Genomic DNA, 12,500 nt, shown 5'->3' with positions numbered 1-12,500 from the left:
AATGCTTTATTCAGATACACTGACAAGAAAGGATAAAGAAAAAAAGAAGTAAATGTACGATGTGTGAGTGAAAAAAAAGTCTTGGTGAGATGCACTTTGAAAACTCACCCGTATATGAATTATAGTATAATCCAAGTTTAATAATTAAGACTTTAGATCGTTTCGCAAAGCTTTTTTTACAATTTGATTAAACGTATATTTTTTTTTTGTCGAGGAAACGATATTCATCTCCCACCGAATACACCCGAGCTTTAGTTAAACACACACACACACACACACACACACACACACACACACACACACACACACACTAATGGGATAGGTATTTATATCAGTCAGAGTTCTCTTTGGTGTATTTGGACTTTCACGCCTTCTACTTTCGGTTTTGTTTTCGACGAAGTATCGTGTACTGCGATTCCCATAACATTCATCTGACAACAGAGTCTTCCGTGTCCCAAGACAGAAACACGGTGGGGGAGCTTTCAGCAGTTTTCAGCTGTGCAAACCTGGAATTCACTGCTTTATCCTGTCTGCCACACTGACCGTTCTTTCTTCACGATCAGCGCTGTTTCATGGTGTCTCCAAACATGGCGGTGAGAAGATTAGAGAGGGGTTGTGTGTGTGTGAGTGTGTGTGTGTGTGTGTGTGTGTGTGTGTGTGTGTGTGTGTGTGTGTGTGTGCGCGCGCGCGCGTGTGTGTGTGTGTGTGTGTGTCTGTGAGTGTGTTTGTGTGTGTTCAGCGAATCTCTCTCTCTCTCTCTCTCTTTATACGTACTTTGATATTGATAATGGAATAAATATGCTGGAAGATTGCTTGACTGATTGTTTATTATTATATGATGCTTATATTATCCTAAATGGTGATTTAAATAGTAGAACCTCTAATATATGTCAATATTTCTCTGATTTCTACAAGCAGCATGAAAGTCATTCTGTCAGTAAGTCACGACATTCACAAGATAATCTCTTGAACAATTATGGTAAGTTGTTGTTGAATTTGTGCACTGCATTAGATTTATGTATTTTAAATGGAGTATGTGAGGGCGACCTCCAAGGTTGCTATACATACATTTCGGATGCTGGATGCAGTGTCAACGATTATTTTATATTTTCAAAAGATCTCTTTCATATTGTGTTTGATTTATGTGAACTAATTGTATCAGAACGTATTGACTCTGACCACCTACCTGTAACACTTCACGTTGTTTTCCCTAGAGGTAAGAATTTTGATGCAGCTGAACAAAAACAGGACATTGTCATTGAAAAAATCATATGGAATGAAGAATATGCACAGCTGTTTCGTGATACTTTAAGTAATGAGCAGATTAGTACAAAAATTGACAATGCAATAAATTTGATAGATGTTGATGTGAATGATGCACTAACATTGTTGAATGAATGTATGAAGGAAAGTGCGGAGTGTATGAAAAGACGTGTGCGTGTCAATAACAACAAGGTACGTGATGACTGGTTTGACCATGAGTGTGCTGTGAGTAAAAGGGAGGTAAGAAGGTTATTACGGATTAGTCGACGGACATTAAAAGTGGAAGATAAAAATACATATGTAATTGCAAGACGAGAATATAAACATTTATTAAAGAGAAAAGAGAAGGACTTCAATAAATCTTGAATGGATAAGCTTGTAACATCTATACGTAGCCAAAAGGAATTCTCGAATAATATTAATAGAGTTTCGAAGAAAAGAAAACAACCTAGACATACTATTGATTGTGACGTTTGGTTTCAACATTTTCAGTCTTTGTTACAATCGAATGTTGATAACGAGCATAATGAAGTTGCCTATGATGATGATGCTATGATTGATGATGAAGCAGATCTTTACATGAACCGGCCAATTTCTAATGAAGAGGTACTACTGGCATTAAGAAAACTTAAAAATGGTAAGGCAGCTGGTCCTGATGGAATTGTTAGTGAACTGTATAAAAATTCTTCTGATCAAGTAGTCCTTTTTTTCGTAAAGCTGTTTAATAAACTGTTTGATAATGGTGTATACCCTAATTACTGGATAGAATCTATTATTTTGCCCATTTACAAGAAAGGTGATGTAAATAATCCCAATAATTATAGAGGTATTTCTTTAGGTGATATAAGTGGTAAATTGTATGGAATAATTATCAATAAAAGATTACAGGAATGGGTTGACGAAAATAATATCACTGGTGATCATCAAGCCGGATTTAAAAAAGGATATTCTACAGTAGACCACATGTTTACGTTGCTTTCACTTGTTCAGAAACAGTTCTCCTTTAATCGTAAATTGTATGTCGCTTTCATTGATTTTGAAAAAGCGCTTGACTCTATTAACCGAAATCTTTTATGGCCTGTTTTACTAAGGAATGGTATCAGAGGTAAACTTTATAATTGTATTAAAAGTATGTATAATGTAGTAAGAGCTAGAGTTCGTTGTGGTGCCAAACTGACTGAATTTATCAACTGTACAGTAGGGGTTAGACAGGGTGATCCTTGTAGCCCAATTTTATTTTCTCTCTTCATAAACGAACTTGCAATTCAGGTAATTACGAATGGGAGACATGGAGCTATATTTTCAGTTGATGCCTTTGAATTGTTTATACTTCTGTTAGCTGATGATGTTATTTTAATGTCAGAAACTGTTGTAGGTCTACAAACACAACTGAATTCTTTACACCGTGCAGCAGATTCACTTGAATTAAGAGTAAACATGACTAAAAGCAATATCATAGTATTTCGTAAGGGTGGTTATCTGAGTAGCAGGGAAAGGTGGTTGTATGGTGATGAGTTAATGCCAGTTGTTAATGTTTATAAATATTTGGGAATATTTTTCTCCACACGTTTGAGTTTTGTTGGTGCTTGTAAAGATTTAGCAAGTAGGGCTAAAAATGCTTTAATCTGTATTATGAAAAAGTTACATGTGTTCAATAATACCTCTTTTGATTTATTTATTAAGCTGTTTGATGCTCAGGTACAGCCAGTTGTGTTATACGGTTCGGAGTTGTGGGGCCTAGATAGAGCCGCTGTTCATTGTGAATCCGTTCATACTTTTGCTTTGAAGACATTTTTAGGTGTTGAAAGGCAAACTCCTAATGATTTAGTTTATGGAGAAACAAATCGGTACCCGATGTATTTAGTTGCTGCAGTTAAATGTATTCGTTATTGGTTAAGGTTATTAGAAATGGATGCCAACAGATTACCTCGTAAAGCTTATGATATGCTATTTGATTTAGATACTAGAGGCAAAGTAAATTGGGTAACAAAAATACGTCACTGTTTATTTGAGTATGGGTTTGGTTTTGTTTGGTTAAACCAAGGTGTTGGCAGCATTCAGTCATTTATCTGTGCTTTTCGGCAACGTTTGATCGATTGTAGATGGCAGAAATGGTCTGATCATATTCAAAATAGTGAAAGATTTGATTTTTATAGAAATTTCAGCAATGGCCCAGACTTGAAACCTTACCTGATGTTAAATATGGATAGACATTTGAAATATATAACAACAAGATTCAGACTAGGTATTTCTGAGCTAGCGGTTCATCATTATAGATACAGAATATGTAATGACACTGATCTGATTTGTCCATTATGCAAAGATTCGATAGAAAATGAAATGCACTTTGTCCTTTGTTGTCCAGCTTTGAGGAATATTCGAGAATCATTTATTAAGCCTAAATATTATAGACAACCAAATATGTTTAAATTGAACTTGTTAATGTCCTCAAAATCCTGTGAAATTGTTAGAAACCTTGCTTTGCATTTATATAAAGCTTTCAAAGTCCGAGAAACTATTACGTCATGAAAACACTGTTTTGTTGCTAGGCTAGTTTTTCATTTGAACTTATGTTATATCGAGTTTTTTATGTATGTTGTATTATGTGAAATTTTTTTGTTTGTTTGTTTTTCTTTGTTTTTTATTGCTGTCTGTTCATATACCCCTTCATTAGGGGCCTTGGCCTATATGAATAAATCATCTTGAATCTCTCTCTCTCTCTCTCTCTCTCTCTCTCTCGGGGTCGCAAGAGGGCGGTGACAAGTGGTGGACGTGCAATTCAGTTGTCTGTGTTTGTTTTGAAATTCTGCAGGCTACATTTGCATGATTATTATCATAGTTTGCAGAAGTGTTTACAAACTGTGTGTGCATCTGACGATATCACTGGATTGTTGATCAGGTTAGTGACAGAGCTGAAATTAAAGCAAGGACACGTGCAAATATTAGCTGATTTTGCTTCAGTTCGTTTTGAGTGCAAGTGCACCCGGAGGAAAACGTTTGTTATTCGTGTTAGCAAATGCACTTGAAATATGTCACAAAATTCTTTCTCAACTCATCAAAACAATATTCTTCATTTTATTGACTGGCGCTTTGCTCAAATGCAGCAGGGTATGCAAGCTCATACAATGGGTATAAAATGCAACATTGATGAAAAGTTTGATGCTCTGGAGGATAACATCGCTCGTTTCTTCACTGAAACCAGTAAACTGAAGGAGAGTGTTGATGTGAACACGGTGGACATCCAAGAACTGAAAGAAGACAACACGTCTGTGATGGAGAGCTTAGAACTGCTGGAGAAGAAGCTAGAACTGAGTGAACAAGACGCTAAAGCTTTTAACGTCAGACTGATGAACGTTGCTGAATATGAAAGGGAGGACGAGTACACAACGACCCAGATCATCACAGATGTGCTGAATGACCACGCAGTGTCACCCAGTTGGCGGCAGGAACACATCGCCAGAGCGTTTCGCATTGGAAGGCCACGCCCTCGTGGAAATGACCCGCGCCCAATACTTGTTCAGTTCTGTCGCTGGTCGGACATGATGGCGGTTCTGGGTGACAAGGACCTCAGAGACAACCTGAGGAGGAGTGGCATCCGGGTGGCCTCTGACCTCACCACACGACAGAGAGAGATGCTGGAGTTTCACCGCAGTCTTGGCAAGACAGCATACATTCACAACGGGAAGCTATACGTCAGAGACAGCCAGCAACCTGTTTCGTTCCGGGAAGACCACAATGGAGGACAGTTCTCCCCATCTCCATGGCAGGGAGGGGACTGGCCACCAGTACAGGCCAACACACGATCAACATCCAGCAGGACAGTTCTCCCCATCCCCATGGCAGGGAGGGGACTGGTCACCAGTACAGGCCAACACACGATCAACATCCAGCAGGAACAGTGATGTCTGGCAATCCAGTGACTACAAATACCGAGGGCACTTCGGGGCCCAGCGCACAGAACAGTCCGGGAGACAACGTCGTGACTACCCACGAGACAGTGATGTTCAATACTCTCGTGAAAGGCCCAGCACATACCGGCAGCACCAGCGAGGTCAGAGGCAAGACGGGAACAACTCATACATCAGCAGGATGCCAGGTGACAGGTCAGGTGACGTGGAAAACTCCAACAGCCAAGTTGGTGACAGAAACGACTCCGTGCCTGTTGTCCCGGGCTGTCGTTCATACAGTGATGTGACAAGACAGTATGAACCTCACGATCACACACAAAACACTTCACAACACAGAAGAATCATTATGATGAAAGATACTACTGCCAGGTCAAATCCACACAATACAAGAACAAACAGGGAAAACAACAGACGTTCTGACCCACCGCAAAGAACAATGAGACAATCTATGACCCCTGCTGTGAAGGAAGTCTCTAACACTGTTGACCACACTGACAAACATCAGAACAAGACAAATCATTTATATGACGATGACAACGTTCACTCTGATAACCCCTTATCTTATACAGATGACAAACATGAGACTGACAATCAGAACGAAGACAGAGACCAGATGGAGACAAACAGCGATGATCTGATGGATGACAATGGCAGCATGGAAGACTGCGAGGCGGTTGCTGTTAACAGTGATATTGTTGTTGAACACAAAACAACAAATGGTCAAAAACAGGACGATAGCGACACTTATGGCGCTACAGAAATAACAGAACAAACTGAAGTGAACATGAACAATGACACACATGGCGAGACAACCAAGACTGACACAGATAAGTCACTGAGACAAGAAAAGAGGGTTGACAAATGAACAGACAAACAGGGCAGGAGACATACTCGTGACAAAAGTGACGAAGGGATGAACTCGGTCCAACAGACCCAGTCATCAGCGCATAGTCTGCGACCAAGATGAGCCGCATCTGGTTCGCGAATTGGTCACCAGAACACTGTGTCGAACACAGAGAAGTCAAGCAGTCAGAGCAGTATTGTTGACTCCTTTAGAAGAGCAGAGTCTGGTAACCAGACAAAGGATAAAGGTAAATCCCAGTCCCCCATGCCCATAGCCAAAGAAGGTGGTGCGTCTTGCACCAAGAAATAGGATATCGGCCGGGCCACAGATCTGGGAAACAAATCAGAAGAAGAAGTTATTCAAGCCATAGGTAAACTAAAGAATGAAAAGGCTAGTGGAATCGATGGTATCTCTACTGAAATGTTAAAATATGGTGGTAAAAATGTACGGTTGTTTCTAACAAAATTATGTAATTCAATTTTTGATCAAGGTATTTACCCAGAGGAATGGTCTAAAGCTATTATCATCCCAATATATAAGAAAGGTGATCCTGATAATGCAGACAACTATAGAGGAGTATCCCTTTTAAGCATCATATCAAAGTGCTATACTACTATTGAATGTAAGACTATACTCTTGGTTAGAAAATAATAACTTAATTTCAGAATGTCAAGCCGGATTCCGTAAAAAGCATTCCACTGTTGATCTATTTGCCGACGATGTAGCATTGCTTTCGACAACACCTAGTGGCCTTCAGAATCAGTTGAATGTTTTAAAGGATTGCTGTAATAATATGAAATTAAATGTAAACATTGACAAAACCAAGGTTATGGTATTCAGAAAGGGAGGTTTTGGGGGAAATATGAGAAGTGGTTCTACGATGGTAAAAGACTTGAAGTAGTAAATGATTATTGTTACTTAGGGTTTAATTTTACAACTATGGTCAGTGCAAAAAAAGGTACATTACATCTAGCAACGAAGGGAAAGAAGGCAGTCATACAACTTAATAGTGCATTTCAAAAGTATAAGGAGATGACTGCAAATACTTTCTTTAAAATTTTTTATTACAAAATTAAACCAATACTATTATACTCATCCGAGATATGGGTATTAGATAGATTGGAACATTTAGAAAAAAACTATTATACTCATCCGAGATATGGGTATTAGATAGATTGGAACATTTAGAAAAAGTACACCTGTTAGCGTGTAAAAATTTTCTGGGTGTTCCGGCCAGGACGCCTAACAAAATGGTATATGGAGATTTGGGCAGGTATCCCTTATACGTAAATTCGTGTGTATCATGCTTAAGATTTTGGTTTAAATTGCTACAATTGGATATTGAAAGGTTACTACATAAAGCATATCAAATGCTGTTGGAACTAGACAGATCAGGAAAACACTGTTGGGTGTCAAATGTTAGAGAAATTTTATGTTCAACTGGCTTTAGTATTGTTTGGATGCAACAAGATGTAGGGAATGTGAAGATGTTCCTCGGTTTATTTAAACAGAGACTTGTTGATATGTTCATCCAAGAATGGACTGGTGCTGTCAGAGACCGTGATAGATATGAAATTTATAGATCGTTTAAGACTGTCTTTGAAAAAGAGAGATATATTTTGGATATGGATACATATTGCTTCCGAGTTGCTATTACACAAACAAGATTCAACGTTCTACCACTCAACAACAATGTACATCGATACAGTCATTCAGATCAGGACAGAGCATACCCATTTTGTAGGGATGAAGTTGAGAACGAGCAGCACTTTTTATTCAACTGCATCGTATATGAAGATTTAAGAAAGAGAATATTCAAAGAATCGGCTAGACTCCCCTTGCATGTGCTACTTAGAGCAACAAATTTCAATCACAGACATAATGTATCAAGATATATTTTCCATGCTATCAATACAAGGAAAAAGTTAATCTGCAGTCAGTGATCAAGCATGGTGAAATACTATATAAAAACAAATGTCTATATGATGGGCACATTGTTTAAGTAAATATTCATTCAGTTTGTACTTGTTTTTGTTGTTGTTGTTGTTGCTATGGATAACACAATGTTATATGCAACCTCACCGATCCACCCTTCCCCATTGTATTGTGGCCCAAGGCCGATGTACATTAAACTTTCTGAGTTCTGAGTTCTCTGTGTGTGTGTGTGTGTGTGTTTGTGTGTGCGTGTGTGTGTGTGTTTGTGTGTGCGTGTGTGTGTGTTGAGCGAATCTGTGTGTGTGTGTGTGTGGTGACCGACTGTGTGTGTGTGTGTCTGTGTATGTGTGTGTGTGTGAACTCAGAACTCATTTAATTGTCGTAGAACCCATCATAGGAATTATGGACACTATAAACAAAACACAAAAGCAAACAAAAAGTAAAAGCATTAAGTTGTGAGCACATGCAGGATATTCCATAAGACATACTTATGGACTGCGAACTTTAAAACATTCATATATGTATTTTGCTAGTTCTGGTTGGAAATAATTTTGTGGCAACAGAGAACTCGGCCTTTGGATTATTGTGTTGCCAGTGCCATCTGGCCAATGATTTGAAGACTGGGAATTAACTGTCAGAAGTAGGCGAGATCTCAAGTCAGAGTACACACTACACTTGTCCAGAAAATGCAGTTCATCCTCTATAACTTCACATGCTTTACATAGCCGGTGTTTCCTAGTTAAGTTGTAGTGACTTCCTCGCTCAATTTCATGTGCACTTATTCGCAATCGACATAGTGCTCCTCTGTGTTTAGTATTTTTGCAGCTGATCAGGTAAGGTTGTAATGTATAAGTGTTTGCAATTTTGCAATAAAAGGAGAGCCTTGAAATGGTCCCGTTCTTTCTGCTGTTCCAGTATTGAACATATTTATCCTGTAGTTTATTCATGACAGAATATGTTAGTCGCTTAATGTTGAGTGTGCCTTGGTTCTCCCACACGTGGAGAATCCAATTGAAACCAGTATCTTTTTGATAAAATTAAGCAAAGTAACTTTTTTCCCATTGAATTCATCGATAACATATCATCATATGCTTGCCTCAAATAGCTATCTTCTTTTGATTCTATGATGTGTACCCAAAATGAGATGACCTGACACACTGCGGTCAGAGAAATGGGGTATCTCTGTGTGTGTGTGTGTGTGTGTGTGTGTGTGTGAATGACACTCTGTGTGTGTGTGTGTGTGTATGTGTGTGTGTATGTGTATGTGTGTGTGTGTGTGTGTGTGTGTGTGTGAATGACACTGTGTGTGTGAGTGACTGTGTGTGTGTGTGTGTGTGTATGTGTATGTGTGTGTGAGTGACTCTGTGTGTGTGTGTGTGTGTGTGTGTGTGTGTGTGTGTGTTCGTATCGTTCTTTAGTTTAGCGTCTTTTCACTATCAGTGATATTAGACGTTAAAAAAAAAGAAACAAAAAGGAGGGGAGGGGCGTGGGGGGGCATTGGGGGAGGAGGAGGGGGGTCAGAAAAGAGAAAAAACAGTAAAAAGGGAAACTAGAAAACTACCGTAGAATGCATAACTAACATGCAATTACATTTAACAGTAACAATTCAATAATAATAATCATAATAATCAGAAACCATTAACATAATTCTGAAGTGCATTAAAGGGATGTAGAAATAAGGTTATGAACTAATGCCTGTGAAAGTTCGATCATAAGAACTTCGTCAGAAATAACTTTACAAAAATCATTTGCAGAATTATTGTTCTGTTTGAAATACTTGGGCAAGAAGGTACGTAACTGCTGACAGTGAAACAAACAATGATGCAAGCTGAACTGCTTACCACAGATGCATGTAACATTTTTACTATACTTTATCTTCAGCGCATCAAGTTTTATACGGAAGAAAGTAGAGGTTATTAATCTTGTATAGCAAGCTGATGGATTCGGTATCTTTTCTTTAATAATATTCTCGGGGAAAAATGTTCCTTTTTGTTTTAAAAACTTTAATTGTGTGTGTGTGTGCGTGCGTGCGTGCGTGCGTGCCTGCGTGTGTGTGTGTGTGTGTGTGTGTGTGTGTGTGTGTGTGAATAACACTCTGTGTGTGTGAGTGACTGTGTGTGTGTGTGTGTGTGTGTGTGTGTGTGTGTGTGTGTGTATGCGCGCGCGCACGCGCGCGTGTGTGTGTGTGATCAGCTGTTGTTGTTGTTCCACTTAAATAGGACCTCTTGTTTTGGGGGTACTTTCGATTAGTATAAATATGAATGTGCATTCGTGCCAACAAACGTTCGCAACCTTGTTCGTTCAGTCAGACAGTTCCCCTCGGTGTTCATGTCTCTGTCCGTTCAGCCAGACAGTTCCCCTTGGTGTTCATGTCTCTGTCCGTTCAGTCAGACAGTTCCCATTGGTGTTCATGTCTCTGTCCGTTCAGTCAGACAGTTTCCCTAGGTGTTCATGTCTCTGTCCGTTCAGTCAGACAGTTTCCCTAGGTGTTCATGTCTCTGTCCGTTCAGTCAGACAGTTTCCCTAGGTGTTCATGTCTCTGTCCGTTCAGTCAGACAGTTCCCATTGGTGTTCATGTCTCTGTCCGTTCAGTCAGACAGTTCCCCTCGGTGTTCATGTCTCTGTCCGTTCAGTCAGACAGTTCCCCTCGGTGTTCATGTCTCTGTCCGTTCAGTCAGACAGTTCCCCTCGGTGTTCATGTCTCTGTCCGTTCAGCCAGACAGTTCCCCTCGGTGTTCATGTCTCTGTCCGTTCAGCCAGACAGTTCCCCTCGGTGTTCATGTCTCTGTCCGTTCAGCCAGACAGTTCCCCTCGGTGTTCATGTCTCTGTCCGTTCAGCCAGACAGTTCCCCTCGGTGTTCATGTCTCTGTCCGTTCAGCCAGACAGTTCCCCTCGGTGTTCATGTCTCTGTCCGTTCAGTCAGACAGTTCCCCTCGGTGTTCATGTCTCTGTCCGTTCAGTCAGACAGTTCCCCTCGGTGTTCATGTCTCTGTCCGTTCAGTCAGACAGTTCCCCTCGGTGTTCATGTCTCTGTCCGTTCAGTCAGACAGTTCCCCTCGGTGTTCATGTCTCTGTCCGTTCAGTCAGACAGTTCCCCTCGGTGTTCATGTCTCTGTCCGTTCAGCCAGACAGTTCCCCTCGGTGTTCATGTCTCTGTCCGTTCAGCCAGACAGTTCCCCTCGGTGTTCATGTCTCTGTCCGTTCAGCCAGACAGTTCCCCTAGGTGTTCATGTCTCTGTCCGTTCAGTCAGACAGTTCCCCTAGGTGTTCATGTCTCTGTCCGTTCGTCAGACAGTTCCCCTAGGTGTTCATGTCTCTGTCCGTTCAGTCAGACAGTTCCCCTTGGTGTTCATGTCTCTGTCCGTTCAGTCAGACAGTTCCCCTTGGTGTTCATGTCTCTGTCCGTTCAGTCAGACAGTTCCCCTTGGTGTTTCATGTCTCTGTCCGTTCAGTCAGACAGTTCCCCTTGGTGTTCATGTCTCTGTCCGTTCAGTCAGACAGTTCCCCTTGGTGTTCATGTCTCTGTCCGTTCAGTCAGACAGTTCCCCTTGGTGTTCACGTCTCTGTCCGTTTCAGTCAGACAGTTCCCCTTGGTGTTCATGTCTCTGTCCGTTCAGTCAGACAGTTCCCCTTGGTGTTCATGTCTCTGTCCGTTCAGTCAGACAGTTCCCCTTGGTGTTCATGTCTCTGTCCGTTCAGTCAGACAGTTCCCCTTGGTGTTCATGTCTCTGTCCGTTCAGTCAGACAGTTCCCCTTGGTGTTCATGTCTCTGTCCGTTCAGTCAGACAGTTCCCCTTGTGTTCATGTCTCTGTCCGTTCAGTCAGACAGTTCCCCTTGGTGTTCATGTCTCTGTCCGTTCAGTCAGACAGTTCCCCTTGGTGTTCATGTCTCTGTCCGTTCAGTCAGACAGTTCCCCTTGGTGTTCATGTCTCTGTCCGTTCAGTCAGACAGTTCCCCTTGGTGTTCATGTCTCTGTCCGTTCAGTCAGACAGTTCCCCTCGGTGTTCATGTCTCTGTCCGTTCAGTCAGACAGTTCCCCTCGGTGTTCATGTCTCTGTCCGTTCAGTCAGACAGTTCCCCTCGGTGTTCATGTCTCTGTCCGTTCAGTCAGACAGTTCCCCTCGGTGTTCATGTCTCTGTCCGTTCAGTCAGACAGTTCCCCTCGGTGTTCATGTCTCTGTCCGTTCAGTCAGACAGTTCCCCTCGGTGTTCATGTCTCTGTCCGTTCAGTCAGACAGTTCCCCTCGGTGTTCATGTCTCTGTCCGTTCAGTCAGACAGTTCCCCTCGGTGTTCATGTCTCTGTCCGTTCAGTCAGACAGTTCCCCTCGGTGTTCATGTCTCTGTCCGTTCAGCCAGACAGTTCCCCTAGGTGTTCATGTCTCTGTCCGTTCAGCCAGACAGTTCCCCTCGGTGTTCATGTCTCTGTCCGTTCAGTCAGACAGTTCCCCTCGGTGTTCATGTCTCTGTCCGTTCAGTCAGACAGTTCCCCTCGGTGTTCATGTCTCTGTCCGTTCAGTCAGACAGTTCCCCTCGGTGTTCATGTCTCT

At 41.4% G+C, this 12,500-nt stretch overlaps 1 protein-coding gene across 3 annotated transcripts in view; it reads left to right on the top strand.

Moving 5' to 3' along the window:
- LOC143299719 (uncharacterized) overlaps positions 1–12,500 on the top strand; it is a 28,510-nt gene that overhangs the window by 3,375 nt on the left and 12,635 nt on the right. For 2 of the 3 annotated variants that reach the window (XM_076613096.1, XM_076613094.1), the window contains exon 1: positions 418–593. In XM_076613096.1, coding sequence (XP_076469211.1) covers positions 573–593 — 21 coding nt within the window. In that variant the 5' untranslated portion in view covers positions 418–572. Of the gene's footprint in view, positions 1–417; positions 594–12,500 lie in introns of those variants that run through there. The other variant, XM_076613095.1, reaches the window with a different exon arrangement.

This window comes from Babylonia areolata, chromosome 25, assembly GCF_041734735.1.
Source record: "Babylonia areolata isolate BAREFJ2019XMU chromosome 25, ASM4173473v1, whole genome shotgun sequence".
Classification (NCBI taxonomy): domain Eukaryota; kingdom Metazoa; phylum Mollusca; class Gastropoda; order Neogastropoda; family Buccinidae; genus Babylonia; species Babylonia areolata.
The sequence above is the reverse complement of the archived record's forward strand: the minus strand, read 5'-3'. Positions and strand labels throughout refer to the sequence as shown.